We start from the raw sequence: 18,409 nt of genomic DNA on the forward strand, positions 1-18,409 counted from the left end.
AAGACTTTTATTTTAAAAAACAACAACAACCCAAAGACGCGTGCAAGTCGAGGGGAGCGGCTGAGCTTGAGTGCCTTGTTAAACTACAGTAGACTGACATTTACAGCGAGCCTCTTAAAGGCTGAACAAGCATTTGTCATGAGCTATAAAACTGCAGAATGAACGGGCCCACAGTCTGTTAGCGAGCTGGACAGCGACAATCTGCGACCAATACAGACGACGACCGGGCTGCGGAGCGGGGCCGCCGCAGCTGCGCGGCTCGCCGAGGATTTAGTGCCACTCTGCAATTTGGTGCATTCTGTTGAAAAACTAACAAAACATTTTATTGTTGGTGCGAGCAGACCGATGTGGGATTGCGCGTGGGAGGCGAGTTCAAGCCTTTGTTTCTGGGAGATTAGAGCAGAAGTGGAGAGCGGTGCAGCGGGCGCTGTATTTAGCCCGCCCAAAGCTCCTGCAGCTCCATCCATTTCTGCTGCTGGCAGAGGTGGAGGCGCAAAAATTTAACTGAGCACAAAAAAAGACGGGACAATGAAGAATGAGAGCGGCTGGGAAGAATAATGAAGGGAGACGGCAACACGCAAAGAAGCATTGCAGAGTTTTTGCATCGTGAAAAGAGAGACAGACACCGACGGCGACGAGGATGATGGTTTGTTGGTAATTTTTTTTTTTATTTCTAGTGTCAGCAGGGATCTGTAAGACAGAAAGGGACAAGAAAATCTCCCTCGTGTCTTTGTCTCCGTGTCTCCCAGGCGGTGGGACGGGGCCAAAGTCCCAGATGGTGTGTACTGCCCACGGCCACAGACTAGAACGAGACGACCGGGCAAAAACTGTTTATGTAACAATCACAATAATATCTCTGGCAGCCATTCATTAGGACAGACTCCACCGCGGAGCTTCCAATTAATAAACCCATTGAAAAAAATAAATAAATAAAAAGCACGGCCGTAATCACATTTAGATTCCGGTCCACATGGCTCATCCCCTGCACACATGCAAATCCCTGGCAGTATGCCTCTAATGCACACAAAGGCCCGCCGGAGCGCTGCGTGCCCGCCGGCCGGGCAGAGCGGGGGAGAGATGGAGTTTGACGGTGGCGAGGAACTATTTTATATAATGACAATTTGTTTCATTTGGTAAATGACTGACTGAAATGACTGAAAACATAAATTTTTTTTTTTTTTTTTGAGTCAATGCACCTGGTGGATGTGGAGCGGTACAGCGGCGCTCGCATTATCATAATGTACTGAAATAGTCCAACACAGAAACCTACTGCAGCATGAGTGAGCGGTAGAGGAATAAACAGACTTAAACAAAAAGGTAAGTGAACACACACACACACACTCCTTGGCTTGGATTGCCATGTGTGACCTGTTCAAGATGGACTTGCTGAAGAGAGCGGGCCAAAAGCGAGGAGGCTGGCACTACTTCTCTCCGTATCTTTCTACCTCTCTCTCACACACACCTTAGAGTTTGGCAGCCTTTCTCTCCATAGGGTCCAAAGAAACCACTTGGACACCAAACTCCAAAAGAAACACGCATACACAAACAGTGTTGCTGCCTCCGTTTCCATGGGTAGTGAGGAGGAACAGGAAAACACTTTTCCAGCGCTCCGTCCCCCCGATGTCGACCCGGCGACCCGCGGGAAATGCCCCGGTCCCTCCTGCATGGTCCAGAGCTGTGGCTAAAGCTACATGAGTCTCTGAGGCTTTACATAACCGCAACCAGCACCTCTGGCCAGCCTTCATCAAACCAAGGAGAATTAGTCAAAATAGAATTGGAACATGGCCCGAGGTTGGTGATGGGAAATCGCCCCAGGTCTGCATCGAGTTTGGAATCGCACTCGCTGACTTTTGTATGTTCATCACTGTCCAACTGAATTTGAGTGTGTTTGTTTGCTCTGCTCTCCTCATGGTGCCAAATGGGCAGAGGATAAGCATGTAGGGGAGGTGCTACGCAAAAATGAGATTTGACAGCACTGCGAAACGCTCAGAGGAACTATTTTACATAACGGCGATTTGGTTCATTTGATGCCGCTGAATGCAGAGCAGAGGTGTTTCGTGTGAGGTAGGTGGTACGAAAACACAAGTGGGAAAGCTGAGCGTTGACGTACCCCGGAGCGTACAAGAACTACAACTGGCACGGCGGCGATAAGAGCTCGACAGGCTCTCGGTAGCCGTCCCGGCTGGCGTGTCTAAGCCGAGTCTGATGCAGGCTGCCGAAACGCCTCAAGCCGAGGCGACGCCGCGGGCTCGTAGCGAGTCGTCTCCCGGCAGTCGGCAGGAACATGACAGCGGCAAAGCCGAGCCGTCACACAAAGCTGCTTATGTCACCTTTCCGGCACGTAAGAATTAGCGCAGCAGAGATCACAAACTATCTTTTACGCAGTGAAGAATTATGAAAAACATGAGATCAGGTGTCGGGAGATCTGGTTAACACCAGCGGTAGAAGACGAGGAGTTTAAAGCTGCACCAGGAAAGATTTTGATGTAAAAATCCACCCAATTTATCAGCCCAAACTACAGAGTGGGGCTGCAATAGAGAAGAGCGTCCCATCCCGACTGATATTCTGTAGATTTGTCCTATTTGCCCAAATGAAATTCTGGTGTTGGGTGTGGACACTTGGAAGCGGTGGATCAAAACTTCAGGGCCAACATGCAAAGTTACTGAGTGCAGCTGTAATTCAAAGACTGGGACTGAAAGACTTCGCTCGCTAACAAAAACCAGCACTCAGATTGACAGTTTTCTTTCTGGGTGGGGAAACACAATGGTGCCTATGTCAGTGGTTCTCAAAGTGGGGCCCAGGGACCTCTAGGGGTCCACAACAAAATGAGGAATACTTTTATTTCACTATAATGTAATTCACTAAGTTATCCCAGTTAGAGGATGTATAAGAATGACAATTCTCTTATGTTTCACTCTTACCACTGTTATCTCCACACGACAAAAAAAAATCTTAGTCTCCCATACAGCAGTCCCCCAAGACAAAATCTTATCAAATGGGGGTTTATGGGTAATGTTTGTCTATTTGGGTATATGAAGGTATTTAAGACCCCCCTGGCCAATTTTACCGTAAAATGGAAAGCATTGTTTGCGGTAAGCCTCCATTGCTTTGCTGAATGTAAGTACAGTAGAGGATATCGGCCTCTGATCACACAACCAGTACAACCATATGAACCGTTAGTGAGTCTCGTCCCATCTCAAGTCTCCAAGTCCACATCAGCTTACTGTACAGTACTACTGGAAACATAAAACTGTTAGGGATGCTACAGATGAGTGAATGTTAAAAAAATAAAATAAAAAAGTATATGAAGGATAAGCAGATAAACTGCATGAATGCACAGACACAGAAGCATCCTGAGGCGAGACAGACTACAAGCCCACACCGCCCATCAGCCTGTTCCTATCACTCTGCTCCAGATCTGTCTGCCTTCATTTGAGCTCTGCGGCAGTGGCACTAATCGTTTGGGACAACCAATGTCTAAAGCTAAATGGTGCGAGAGCGCTGGCACAAGTAAATACTATAATGGCTTCCTTGCAAACCCATGTTGGAAACGCCTCAATCCGCTGTTTGATCACACTGAGAGGCAGCGGAGACACGCTGGAGGACCGGGAGTCTGGTTTTGTCATCAAGATAACAAGATAGAAAGTAGGGAATCCAATTAGATGACAAACTACCGAGGATCTCTCTATCACAAAAAGCACTTGTCACATTCTCATTCCTCATTTTCACTTGTAATTTTTTTTTTTTTATTACCTCAATTTTGTTCAGCAGTTTGGTTCTGCCAAGGTATATCTGGAGGTGACTGAGTTTAAATAATATTCAGATTCAAATTTAAAATACTTTTTTGCCCACTTGGACTGTTTTCTTCTACACTGGGTATAAATACATTTTTAAAAGAAGTAGAAAGGTAATTCAATAAATACGGTGCATACAGGAGACAAACAAAAAGAGCAGCAACAGCAGATAGACTACCATTAAAAACAAGCTCATGTGCAATGTTGTTGGTGTTGCAAAGGTGCAGTGACTCAATACCACAAATGATAAAACCTGAAAATGAAAGTCCAAATCTACCTTAAGACAAAATAAGCTCAGACAGCCCAATCAGTGTTTCTGAGTATGAACAACTCTCCCAAAGCTGGAAACCAGAAAAACAAGACTCCAATCTACAACATCATCAAGAGACAAAACCTGCTCTGATGAAAATGAACTGCAGTCTGTTTGGTGGACACAGACTGTTTCACCTTCAACATTCAGGTGAGATCTATTTCACTGTATTGCTAACAAGTATAAACCAGAATATGTTTTTGTATCCATACGAAATCAGCATGACTCCTGCCAGTGTGCCCACAGTCAGCCTCCCAGCCAGTGGAGCAACTCCAACACAAGTCTGTCACGGCTCCATGAAGAGAGGCTTGGCTCTGTTGTTTCTAGCTTTTAAAATAATTATCTGTCCCAAGATGATAGGAACACAGTATGAAGTTTCATTCCAAAATGAAATATCCACTGTTTGAACAAAGTGATTGATAGCATAAAATGAAAATGCTACTTTTTAAAGGCTAGTAGGCATCTTAAAAGATTGGTTAACAAAAGTAAAGCACGTTTACAGACTGGATTTTTTTTAGATTTTAAGACACATTTAATGATTTGTAGCATTTTGGAATGAAACCCTGCATATTTGTAGTCTGTTGAGGATGGATTTTCCCTTTGACTTTACACAAGAGGAGTGAAATCTCACTCATCTCATCCTTTGAATTCCCACCGATGATGACTGTGGCCTGGAAGAGCATCCGCTTACAGAAATCACCTCATTAGCTGTAGGATGTTTTCATGTGGTAATAGTTTGTGATGCACAGATCCCATGAAAGGTCTTTGCATAACATGATGGAGAGATGAAAAAAAGAGGACCAAGATTTTTTTTTTTAAATGCCGTTTTGTTCAGCTCCCCCTAAGAAGACACACACAAGTGCTGTAGAACATTAGGAACTGAATCTGGGACCTTATAATCTGATCACCACACAATATGCATATCCAGGCCATAATGCTGGTAAGATAAAACTGACTGTCAGTCCTCGCTGACTTAAGAGGCTTTTAACACTGCTGCTGAACTTGAGGTGACTTGCACTTTCCCTGTCGCCGCTCCCACAAATCTTGTTCACGGGTACAAACGCAGATTAAAGCAGACAGCTCTGTTTTGAGTGGTGTGTGTGTGTCTCTATGTGTGTGTTTAGGTTTTATCTGTTAGGAGCAGCACCTTCCTTCAGCCTAAAAAACTGCTGCTGTGAGGGTTTAACATCCGAAATCCACTGGGAGAGAGAGAGAGGGAAGAGTCCAATCCCATCATTCTCGAATGCGTCCCGGCTAAAATGCGGGTTTTGAGGCGGTCGGCCGCGGGAACATACTGTAGCTGGATGGGTGAAAGAAAGTGACTGATTGAAGAGGCAGCAGGGATACAATGGGGACAGACGAGTTGTCAAGCACGACAGTTTCATTGTCTGCTTGGAAAGCACTTGGTGGAGTGCGTGATTGCAGGGTGGCCAAGTGCTCAGAGAGACCGTTCTGTAAGCTCCAGCTGTAGCCGGTGTGTGTCAACACAACAGTCCTGCTGAAGGGCTCTTGAGCAAGATGCTGAACCCAACTCTCTGGATAAGAGAGATAAGATAAGATAAGGATAAGAGTGTCAACTGAAGGATAAGAGTGTCAACCAAATGTCAAGACACTATATTTTTCCAAGACTCACGGCCAAAACAAAAGCTTATAATTGGACTTCATTTACTAAAACATAATCAAATATGACACAAAAATCTCATTGGAAGTTGACTGACCAAGGCACTGTGATCAAACCATGAATGAAGATTATTTTGTGTAATAAAGCTTAATACTTTTAGCCTTTTACGCTACCAACTGTTTCTTTCTTCCACAGCAAATATCCACCGGAACAAGTCATCTAGTATTTGAGTCTTAAAATATTTTTTGTTTTTTTAAACTCTTAAAATCTGACAATGGGAGTGTAATAATTTCCCATTTCTGCTTTATTTCAAGATATTAACACTTGTTTCCAGAAAATCCCTAAAACAAGTGAAACTGCATTGGAAACAGGTAGAATTCCCCCACTCAGAATTTCTCACTTGTTTTAAGAAAAATAATTTTGAGACTAAATATGACACTAAATGACTTGTTACAATGGACATTTTTTGCAGCGTACTTTCATTCATTCATTGATGCCTCCCAGCTACATGGATGGAGGGAGAGGCCGCCATGTCTCCCCTCTCCCTGCGGTGTGTCACAGTGTGGGTGCCACTGGTCCGGCTGGCCAGTTACTGGCCATGCTGGGTGAGCTATGGGTGAGGTGAGGCGCGGGTGACTGCAGCATCTGCTCTCCCCGGGCACCGTTCCATTTCAAACGCCGCAACCTTCCTCCGCCTCGCATCATGACCTGTAACACGGTGGTAGTTGGATGCGGCCTCAAGCTCCTTTTCACCATTTCTCATCCCTGCTCTGTGTGATGTCAGCAAAGGCGTACAGTATTTTTCCTACATCAGTCCAAACTATCCGGACTGATGGGTGAGTGAAGGTGAAGCGGCGAAGGAGAAATGGGAAGCGTCCCAACATGGAAGGAGTAGCCGTTCTGGCCCGGAGCCCTCTGGCTCGCCGAGGGAAGGCAATAAAGGTGGCGCGCAGCTGAGCCAACAGCTGACAGGAACAGGAACCAATGTTTGGCCAAGGTCAGGGGAAGCAGAAACGGAGCGCGCACACACACAGGGGTGAGGACGTGACAGCAAAACGGGGTCAAAAGGCGCGGGGGGATGGTAATGTGGTGACCCAATACTCAAGAGGTGTCAGAGGGCTGACGGTGAGAGCAGAGGGACAACACCTGTGTTTGGTAATATGTGTATATATGTGTGTGTGTGTGTGTGTGTGTGTGTGTGTGTGTGCACGTGCATGAGAGTGTGTGTGTTTGGGTATGAGTGTGTGTGTGAGAGAGCTGGCAGTTGAGAAAGCCCTGTAATCAGTGCAGTTGCCAGCGTTGGCAGGTATTACCCAGCCTGCTACCAGATAGAGAGCCTTGCGCGCACACACACACACACACACACGAGTTACAGTTTGGCCAATAGGGAGCCTTGGCAGGGCCTTTCTCACCATGCCAGGTTCATTCAGGGTTTCCTCTCTCTCTCCAAGCTTTACCCAACGCTCATTTTATGTTCTTATGTATTATATAATCATATGTGAGATGATAAATAAAAGATAATTCATTAATAAAAAAAAGTCATTCATTATACACATACACTGATGCATGCAACCGCTACAGTTGTGAGGATATTCCATTGACTTACATTCATTCTCAATCCACCAATATAACCACAAAATTTGACTTTAGACTCTTATATTACTGCAATATTGCTATCACTACTGTACACAGCCACAATGGCAAAACACAAACTGACACTATGTGCTTGACACTTGTCTCACCTGTGTGTGTGTAGGCCTCCAGTCCCCTGCATTTGAAAGCATGGGTTGTTGGTCTGTTGGCCCGACATCTGCATGCACCATCGCGCGTTGCACAGCCACCAGCTTGCAAAATAGAAAACAATGAAAAATTAATGAGAAGAAAGATGCAGAGAGAAAGAAAGCAAAGAGAAATGAAAACAAAATGAAAGTCTTGGGCGGCAGACAGAGAAAGCTGGAGGGAAGTGTGCCTCCTTTGAAACGGAGCCTCTTAAATCCCCTGGGAGTCCAAGTCCTGACCTCTGGAGGGTTAGACATCAGCCTGCACACCTAAACCTAAACTCACTAGAGTTAGACTAAATTATGCTAAACTGGGCTAATTAGGCTAGTAGGCCAATGAACTTTACATTTTAAATTATCTTTTATTTTTTTTAAAGCCATTTAGCTGATGCACTTATCCGGGGCGCACTTTGTTATTCTGAACGTAGAAAACAATTTCCTGACTTTCAGCAGAACCCCTCACTGGGGCTTGGCGCGGCGCAATTTTCTCAGCAAAACACTTTTATGTTATTAAATCAGCGAGGGCTCGGCGTCCTCCGTCTGACATCACTCAGAGGACAGAATTCATTAACTCTCCAGTGAAATAAATCTGAAACCAAAGGACGCTCTCTACACTTTTGGGACATTTTACATTTTGAGCATTTTGCTTCCACTCTTAACCAAAGCGACTTACAGTGAGTGCAGCAGCAGAATAATCTTGAATTCCTGGACTGACATTTATAGAAACAAACAATACTGAAGAGTGCAAAGGTCAAAGCCACAGCTCCCTTTCACCAACTGGTCAGAGTGAATTAGTAGTTACAGCATGACAGACATCACAGACTGCGGAAAGAGGAAACCCTGGCCCAGTTGCAGCAGAGAGGGGAAAGCAGTGTCAGCTCTCCCTCAGTGTGTAGACTCTCACACAGCCAGATAGCTGTAATTACTTCAGCAGCAGACAATGATTAATTAAGCAGGAGAGAGCAGAATTAATGAGGTTAGCGCACACCTCAACTAGACTTGAAAAACTTCACACCACTCCCATGGAGACTGCGGTGTGTGTTTTAATGCACACAGAGCTGGAGACGCACACAGAGGAAAGGAAGTTGTAGAATTCAGCATTTCCACATCTTTTCATTTTTGTAAAGGCTCATGGAAGAATATTTTAGATTTAAAGCTGATTCAAATCCAACAGAATCTGCTCTGATCATTTCAACCCAGATACCTGAAACTATCCCTGGCTTCATGGGCTGAAAGAGGTATGAAGTCTTTTGTAGATTTATTTTTTTTAGGCTGAATTTACACTCGCAGACAGAGATCGCAGCTGATTTTCTGAGCTTGGCAAGGCGGACCACACGCAGGTCAACGGTTGATATGTGGTATGAATCAGATCAGCCCTGATTTGTGCTGCTCTGTCTCTCTCTCTCTTTATATAAGAGGTGTCATGGCTAACTGTGTGCTGAAATTGGACAGCCTAGGTTCCATTGCTCATATACTAAAACCTGTTCTAAATCATTCATGTTCCATCTTTATGCAGCATACATCCAATCCACCAGGCAGCTCTTACTCCAATAAAAGTTCATCTTTTAAAAGACTATACTGCACTGAATTTTCCAAATGAATATAGATATGTTTTATTGATTGATCTTTTTTGACATGTTTCAAATCCATGTTTACTTACTATATGTAGTCACGTTTTTTCTTCCATTCTGAATATAGCTTTTGCTTGGAAAGAGGACACCTTAACTTTGACCTAAATGATTATGCTTAAGTCTAGCAACGTTACATTAACACGCCATTGTATTGCTAGTCCAAGCCTTGGTTAAGTCAGTTGAGTCAGGACCTGATCAGATTTACATTGTGTGATGACAGACAGGTGGAGAAGACTGAAACCGTGATGCAGTGTGTTGTCCAGAATGCCCAAAGAGCCTGAGACACACTGTTTGATGATCAGATGTAGGTCTGAGCAATGAGTGAGTGTGGAAGTGCTGCAAGTGTGCAGGTGTGTATTTCGAAAACAAAGTTCCACGCATGCATCTAGGCTATGGCAAATAGGCCTGTATGTGGATTCAAAATGTTGAATAAAAAAATCGACTTCAGTTAACAAAGAAGCCGAACAAGGCATGCGTGAGCGCGTGCGGGTGAAAAGCTCGGCGTCCTAGTTTAGACGCACCTGTGTCAATTAGGCTACTACACAACGGATGTTGCTGCGGCTCACGGTCATGGTTTCAACCTGCTTTACTATGTATGTAAATCTGATTAATTAAGCTATGATGAATCACACCACATCTCTATCAATGACAGCTATATCACATAACCCAGTTGAGAATTGGATCACAACATCCACCCTCCATCCAGTTACATAGGCTTTCTGTATGTCAATTAACTGATACTTATATTGCTTCTCCAGGTAAATTTGAACACCTCTTGTCATCATGGTTTGCAGCGCAGACTGGCCTCCACCCGTCTAACATTATGTATGTAAATCAGTAGTAAATGAGCTTGACTGGTACACATGTAGTGGAACTTGGAAAGATACATAATTGGCGGGCAGGGGGGGGAATCTGGGGGTCCTCCCCCATAATTTTTTTTTAAATTTAAAACAAGTTTCCTGCATTTCTACACCACCTAACCTCTTGGATTAAGTCAAGAAACAGCCACCTGCACTAGTCTGATAATTAGCCTGATCAGCCACCGTCAGTAATCAATACAAACACACATTATTAAACCATTAATCAAACCAATAACTAGCAGCAGTCAACGTCAGACGACCTTATCATACTTTAGCAGTTACCTAGTGTTTCTGTAGTGGTGACAAAACGTTAAAAAACATACATATTAGCAGTTTGAATTAAACTGAAACTCCCTGCGCTCTCCGGGGAAAATATTACGCCAAACTCCCTTTAAGAAATATGACATATTAACAATTCCTGACGTGTCCGTAAAAACACATAACTCGAAGAAACACAAGATAAAAGGCGTCATATGTAGACAGTCTTCTTGTCAATTCGGCATCAATATAATCCATAAAGATAAACTGTATTTCCGTACAAACTTTACATTTTGGATTTTGTCGCCTCAACTCGCTACCAGCCGCCGTTGGTTAGCTGCGCTATTTTAGTGGGAGAAGACCGTGGAATGAGAGGCGAACCGTTACAAAAATTTGATTTCTCACTGAAATAAGTGCTGGTTGGGGGATCAGATACACGCCGAATTAAACACCGACTCATAACACTGTTAATTCACCGTCTATCATGTGTGTGTGACGGTATTTGAGGAGTCTTTTCGGCCGTTACCAAAGTAACTACCCGGTTTGCTGCTTCCTGTTTGGTGCTGGAGAGAGCGCACCTACCTTCCGATAATATTAAACGTATATGTTAATATAACATATGTTTGATTGGCTGGCAAAGTTAGCTAACGTTGACTGCAAATCGGTTCGGCATTTCGGTGACAGTACAATCCTACTTTTAGCTAGTTTAAAGTTTGGCTGGAGTCAGTGGGCCAAGCAGGTTCATTCAACATACACTAGCCTATCTTTTCCTATGTTCTATTTTCAGTCAATGATCGCAGTTAGATAACTGGCATGTTTCTTAGCTTTGTAACAGACTCCTGTGTGGATTCATTGACAGACTGTGATTGACAGCCAAAGCATGCTGTGGCAAACGATCAGCTACGGGTTCGACTGAACCAACTCAAAGGGTGGTCCAAAAATGTGTGATTTTTTTATTACTTGTTTTTGTCAGTTGCTGAAAATAGTAAAATGATCATTGATATAGGCTGCTTAAATATAATCACCTGATTGCGGGGACTGTATGATGATGAGTTTATTTTTAAAAAGACAAAAAGTGGGGTAGCAAAACCATAACTTTGCTCCCCCTAATTGAATAATGGGATGCATTTTCTCCACTTGCTCCATTGCTCAGGCCCTCACTTTTTGGCTCATCTGCAAAGGGTTGGAGTGGAGCAATTAACCTTCTGGCTCACCTGCAAAGGGGGAAAAAAATATATAACTGCATAATACTGCGCAAAACAAAAAATGTGTATTTTTGGAAACTACTGTAAAGCTCAGTGGGCCAAAGTGTGTTCTGAATGATGGAGATAAAACCTACAGTACAAAGTACAAAGTGCTTGTTTGGCTGCTGATCATAGAGCTGTAGTTGCTGCTGTATCAAAGTCATAGCTCCTTTTTAAACTGCTGTATGGAACCATCCTCACATTGTGGTATATAGTACCATGTTAAAATAAAATGTTTAATTGGAAAACAAGTCAAATAAGACAGCAGGCTTAACAGTGTGACTTCAGAAGTGGGTCAAACCTGCAGCACCTGTGGCATCTTTCATATAAAAACAATGGAGCAATGAAACTATCCAGATGCATCATTTTTTAATCCAATCAAGAAAGCCTATGAATTTACCCATTCATTTCAGTGGGAATTATTAAACCATTCTCTCATGAAGCTCATTTGATCCAACAACAGAAGTGACTTACATTCACTGAATCTTCACTTCAGTCCAGGCGTGAATGTGATTCATCTCAGTCACTGGGTGACATTTGGAGCGGAGACTGAGGGTGACGGAAGAAGACAGGCAGGGTGACACCAAGACTCAGTCAGTCTGGAGGACGAGACCTAAAACGCTATCGGCAGGATTCATAGATCACAAGTTTTTCTCACATTCACTCTAATCCACCAACATGCAAGAATGCATACTGCACATGTATATACACACACACACACACACACACACAGGCACCCCTACATCTCTATGTCCCTCATATTGTGTTCAACAGCTTGCAGTCAGGACAGACACACAATTGACCGTCACAGCGTATTTTAATCCGTTATAAATTACACTCACCATGCACCACAGCATAGAACAGTATCAATACATCCTGAGCAGAACTCGTTATTTCAACATTTCATATTTTGCCTGACAGAGAACTCCCAGTGTTTGATTAGAAGGGAATTTCTCTGTGGATTGACTTAAATGCCGACTCTAAAGCACCAATCAGGAAGAGCACTATGTGGACATCACTACAGCCTCGTTCCAACACGTTAAAATGCATCCTCACTTGCTGCCATGAATTGCTTTAATAGATTACAGTATGTGAAGGGGCACTTGCTCTGTCACATGGTTGGGAATAACACTTTTTTTTTTGTCTAATCTGTCAATGGAAAGTAAAGTAAGGATCCTTTTTGTGTTTGAACCAGGCTATAACATTGACAAAAGCTTCAAGTGAAAGATTGTAATTTCTGCTGCAAAGTGCGCACACAGCAATTGGCTCAGTAGTAAGACAACATGCAGATAAAAATATGTAAAAGTGGTATATACAATTAAAAAGGACTGATAGAAAATAAGAAGCAATATTGATAGGATTATAGCACAAAAAGTGTCTGTTGCCATTAGCAAAACTGGAAATTTGACTGTAAATGATAATCACAGACTGCAATTTTTCTTATAAAACATTTACCTTTGATCTGAGTTCAAAAGTACAAATTTCCTCACAGGCTTTCAACAGATTTTGGATTCAACATACTCAATTTCTAATGCTTATATAGCGGACAACTAATACCATGCTGGTGGAGTGGAAAGGCATAACCCCCACTTCAGATTAAGGCTGGAGCGTACATAAAAAAGGCTCAGAACTGTTCGTACTAATGACCAGGGTTTGATTTTCACAAGACAGACTATTTTGACAAAGACGAAGCAGTATTACCCTGGAGAAACATCACAGCCATGACATTTGAAACCAACATCGCAGAGAAACCTTGACCGCTTGAAAGGACAGAAACAATTTACAGTTCAAAAAACCCGCATACCACAGCGTAGATGAGGCTGATGCATTTCATGAGTTCACACAGATTAGTGGAAGTGTACAATAGCTTATATCGATTACACACAGCGGGGCGGGAGAGCTCCCCGAATCACATTCAACAACATTCAGCCCTAATGCAGTAGGAATGAACATTTATTAATCAAATCTGAACCGATACCAGGATCACATATCATTAGCCCGCTATTATCATCCCCTCATCAGATATTGACGATTCCAATGATCACATTAAGGTGTGCTTGAGAGGAACACATCGACAGGAACGATGGCTTTTTTCCGCAGTAAGTGCTGCTGATTTTTTAGTGCACCTTTCGATAAGGGATTCATCTGGGCCTGCTCTGCTTTATCCACAAAACGCAGTGGATTTGCATGTACCATCCACTTGCTTCACATGTAAAAGGAACAGTAAAACAGGAGCAGAGATCTTTAGACTCCACTGAGCTTTGAAAGTGCATCCACACTCCAGCTGGTAGGTAGGTTGATTGTTGCTGGAGTGCAGTAAGTACAGGAGTGCTTTTCATTTAAAGCTGGTGTAAACTGGTCCCTTCAGCCTGTTGTTGTTGAGACCAAAAGTGAATTATTGGGTGTAATGCTGTGAACTAGGTGTCCGCCTGAGTGTAGAAACAAGGCAGTGAAAGTGATATATAGCTCAGTGGTGAGTTAATTCAACCAATCATGTGCACTTGATAATGCCAAAGACAAACCTGCTCTCACCCACCGCTCTAACATCCATGTTTCTACACAGGCGCTCACCCATAAATAGCACAAGAGCTTGTACTGTTGTAGTTTTCCCAAGAACATTAAGGTGTCGAGGTGTTCTTGGAGTGTTTTGGTTTTTAGTCTTTTCATCACACCACCCTCCGCAGGACGTAGAGGATGCCGATGTTGTCGATGGTGATGAAGGTGGAGAAGTCGGGCGACACGTGGATCTTCTTCAGACTGGTTCCCGTCGGGTAGAAGGTCTGCAGGGCCTCGCCCCTCTCCACGTCCCACCACTGACCGAGAGAGAGAGAGAGAGAGAGATTTGAGTTTATATAGTATACTATTAAGACTCAAACTCACACACAAACACCAACACCCACCCACTCAAAATCACACACACACACACACACACACACACAAACACACTCTCACTCACAAACACACAAACTCACACACACCTCCCAGCAGCTTTACTGAGTGATTCCGTTTAATCTCGGTTTAAAGCTGACATTTTCCATTGAAGCTCCATCTCACTGGGATGAATCATCAAAGGCACATCAAGTCAATCATTTATAGCCTGGCATGAGTATGTGTGTGTGTGTGTGTGTGTGTGTGTGTGTGTGTGTGTGTGTGTGACTGTGTGAGAGGAGTGGAACACACTTAACTCTGACAATATGAACCATTTTAATTTCACTTCCAAACAATTAAGTCATACCTCTTCAATCTGAATAAAGACGACATGAATCAAATCAATAAGTCGAGGCTTTAGCAGTTTGCGTCAGTGCAGTACGTCACTTTATTAAACTGGGCTGTAGACTGTGTGTGTGCTGGTTGTAAAGCTGTAGCTGCTCTGCGAGTATCTGGTGTGTGTGTGTGTGTGTTTGGAAAAGAAAGCAGGCCAACTCTTCAGTCTCTAGACAGACAGGCAGACAGACAGACTGCAACAGAAGTGGTGGTGGCAACAGATGTCTAGCTTACAGCACAATCCCAACACACACACACACACACACAGTTCATTAATCACACAAACCCTCCAACAGCACTAAAGGGAGCTTATTTGCATATTCCCGCTATAGCAGTGAAAGATTCCGGGTGGATAGCTAGTTAGGTGTGTGTGTAGGTGTGTGTATATTTCGCTATGTCTTTGTTTTTCCAGTTTCCAAGTTTTTGCCAGTGTGCTGTTCTGTGTGCATATACTCCAGGGTGTGAGTGTGTGTGTGTGTGTGTGTGTGTGTGTGTGTGTGTGTGTGTGTGTGTGTCTGTTCATGCTGAGTAATGGCTCAGTATGGGCTCTGTCGCTGCAGGGGGTTGGCCATACTCCTGTTGATTGGACTTCCTCCACTGCAACCATCAATCCACACACACACACACACACACACACACACACACACACACACACACACACAGTCTTGAAGTGCAGCTGGTTTACTGTGATTGGAAGGGGCTTCACAGAGAGTTTGCCAATCCTTCGTCACAAGAAATAATCAATATGGTCAACTCAGTGATACTACAGGAGATAGAAGCATATTAACAGGCTTATGTTTACCTCAGTGAAGTGTAATGTGGATGGAGAGGAGGAGAGAGGAATGGGTGAATAACACACACGGACATGCACTTACATAACTGTACAGGTCTGAGGTCAGCTAACCTCCAGGTATTAATAATTCAATCCACAAAGACCTCTCTCTCTCTCTCTCTCTCTGTCCAAATACATGTGTCCTTCTTGGCCCTTTCACCTCATCCTCTCCTTTCTCACGCCCTCTCTTCCTCCCGAGTCCCCATCGAGTCACAGTACTAGATGACATTGCATGGCTTTGCACTTTGGACCAGAGGAAAAAAACAATAATAATCTTACACAACGTGATATTAAAAAACAACAACAAAAACACACTCCTCATTCCTGACCTATTGCAAGTAAACATTACAAAAAGGGGAGAAAGTCTCAGTTTGCTTTGTTCAGTGAAATGATGACATGCACATGCTTCATTTGAATCAAATTTTTCAATGTGGCTCTTACTAATGGTCTTTTTTTGCCATGTTTTTATGTTCTATATAGCTACTAATGTAAAGGCTGCTTAACATAAAGCCGTAAACAACGCCACAAATCCATGGCTGTGTAAGCTGCATGGCCTTTATTCAAACTAAATAATGAATTTCACTTGTGTTTTTGTCATGTTTACATGTTCCATGATGAATCTTGGTGATGTTTACATACAGTATACCACAGAGATAAATGATACGCAGTCCGCTCCAGGCCTAAATGTGACACCTCAGTGAGCTAATGTGACATTTAGTCAAACAAAATAATTTCCGTGTTTCTACATGTTCCATATAGCTAACATACAGACTGCCACACAGGCCTAAATATGACAAATTGGTGCTTGTGTGTGTGGCATTTAGTACAATCCTCTAATGATTAGAGGATGGCACAAGGCAGGACGCAAATATCAGCTAAAGCAGGTTCTGTGTACAGCATACCGTACACAAAGATACTTGATACAGACAACCTTTGGAGGTGGTCCAGTTTTTCCAACAAATATACCCAATGGTATTTTTTCCATTATATTTTTGGTTCCTCATAGCCCACCATGTTATCCAGACTGAGTTGTGGTGGCACAGGGTGGATTAGCGGTTAGAAAAACAGTCCTGTAAATAGAAGGCCAACATGTCCATCAACAGCCACCTCACATTTTCTGGCATTAAAAAAGTCTCATTACACAACGGTTGTGCTTGCAAAGTGGGAACATTGCAGCAGCGACAACAGAGAAGCTAACAACAGCCTACAGAAGGAGAAACGGCCAGCTTTCCTCTGGTGACTGAGTGAAGAACTTTGCAAAGTTATAGATCAATGTCTGCAGCGGCATGTCGGCCTCCATGTTGAACACTGAATTTTGATGCCGTTATAAGATGATAGCCCACAAAGAAATACAGATTAATAAAGCAGACATGCGTATATGGGTCTGGTGTGCGTGGTAGTGACATCACTGTGTACGAGGCTCAGTGTGAATTGCCTCATACATGCGATGGACCTGGATCAGCATACCATAATATTCCCAGTCGAGTGTGTGAAGGGGGTATTAATATTATTTACCCATCTCAGGCATCGCCATTACCTCAAACATTCAGCCGTGTATGATCTCCTTCAGAGGCTACTGCGTGTACTCTATTGGATACGGATCATTCATGATAGATTAAAGCCGGGTGGTTTGGTACGGAGATGAAGAGAGAGTTAGAGAGGTGTGGACGGATGGAGGACGATAGACAAGATAGAGGAGGGATCAATAAAAAGGTGGAGAGCTGAACAAGGCTCGACACGCAGCAGATTTCAGAGGAGGGAGTGAGACGCTTGGTTAAAGTGTAATTGCGTCTGAATGGGGGGGGGGGGGGGGGGGGGGGGACGGCTGCCGGCTGCCAGAGCTCGCACTGATGGCTCAAACGCGGAGATAAATAATACACAGATGCACACACACACACACTCGCACATTTATGCACATATGCGGGGATAAACAGCCAAGCAGACAGACTGAAGCAGACCAGCAGACACACAGAAGGAGAGATCGGGGAGAGTCGAAGAACAACAAAATTGAATCAGACAAGAGCAAGAGCCAGATGACGAAACTCTATGAAGAAAGAGAAAAGCACTATCTGGTAATTAAAAAAAGGATTAGCGGAGAGTTGCAATGTTTGGAGGAGAGAGAGAAAAAGTATAGGATAAATATTTAAAAAGAGAAAAAAGTCAATAATTCGAATGGCTAAGTTGAGTCTAGTCTGTTGGCTGGATGGAGGGACGGAGGGATGGTGGGAGATGTGAGGACAGAGAGCGAGGAGTTGTGGCTGGCTTCAGGCTGACACTGGATTTACTATGGGAAAAAACGGCCAGAAAATCACTATGTTGAATCATTTACACTAGACGACGGTGACTAGACTGGGCTGGATGGCATGCATATTTATGTACTTGAATGAGAGAGAAATAGAAACAGAGAGAAATAAAGAACCAGGTAGATAGAGAGAGGCAGACAAAGAGAAGAAGATTCAAAGACATGAGAAACATTGGTGGAGGAAGGAGGAAGATGAATGAAGAGAAAGGGATGGTAGGAAAAAAGATGATGGAAGGTGGACAAACAAAGACAGACTGGTGCATTGAACAAACTGACAAATGCATATTAAAGACAGCCAACACAAACACACTACACATTTACACAACAACGTGTTACATGCACACACACAGAAGATGAGTCTCCTTCCATAAAGGTTTGGTCTCTCCTATGGGAATATGCAATTGTGTTTGTGTGTGTGTGTGTGTGTGTGTGTGTGTGACACAGAGCGCTCATATCCACAGAGCAGATGGCTGATGTGCTGATATGAACACTATCACTGCAGGACCATTGATTTA

At 43.5% G+C, this 18,409-nt stretch overlaps 1 protein-coding gene across 2 annotated transcripts in view; it reads right to left on the reverse strand.

The window, feature by feature from the left end:
- Nucleotides 1-12,304: 12,304 nt before the first annotated feature.
- apaf1 (apoptotic peptidase activating factor 1) overlaps nucleotides 12,305-18,409 on the reverse strand; it is a 48,035-nt gene continuing 41,930 nt past the window's right edge. For both annotated transcript variants that reach the window (XM_078282205.1, XM_071905660.2), the window contains one exon: nucleotides 12,305-14,309. In XM_078282205.1, coding sequence (XP_078138331.1) covers nucleotides 14,163-14,309 — 147 coding nt within the window. In that variant the 3' untranslated portion in view covers nucleotides 12,305-14,162. The remainder of the gene's footprint in view (nucleotides 14,310-18,409) is intronic.

Source organism: Centroberyx gerrardi, chromosome 24 (genome assembly GCF_048128805.1).
Source record: "Centroberyx gerrardi isolate f3 chromosome 24, fCenGer3.hap1.cur.20231027, whole genome shotgun sequence".
Classification (NCBI taxonomy): domain Eukaryota; kingdom Metazoa; phylum Chordata; class Actinopteri; order Beryciformes; family Berycidae; genus Centroberyx; species Centroberyx gerrardi.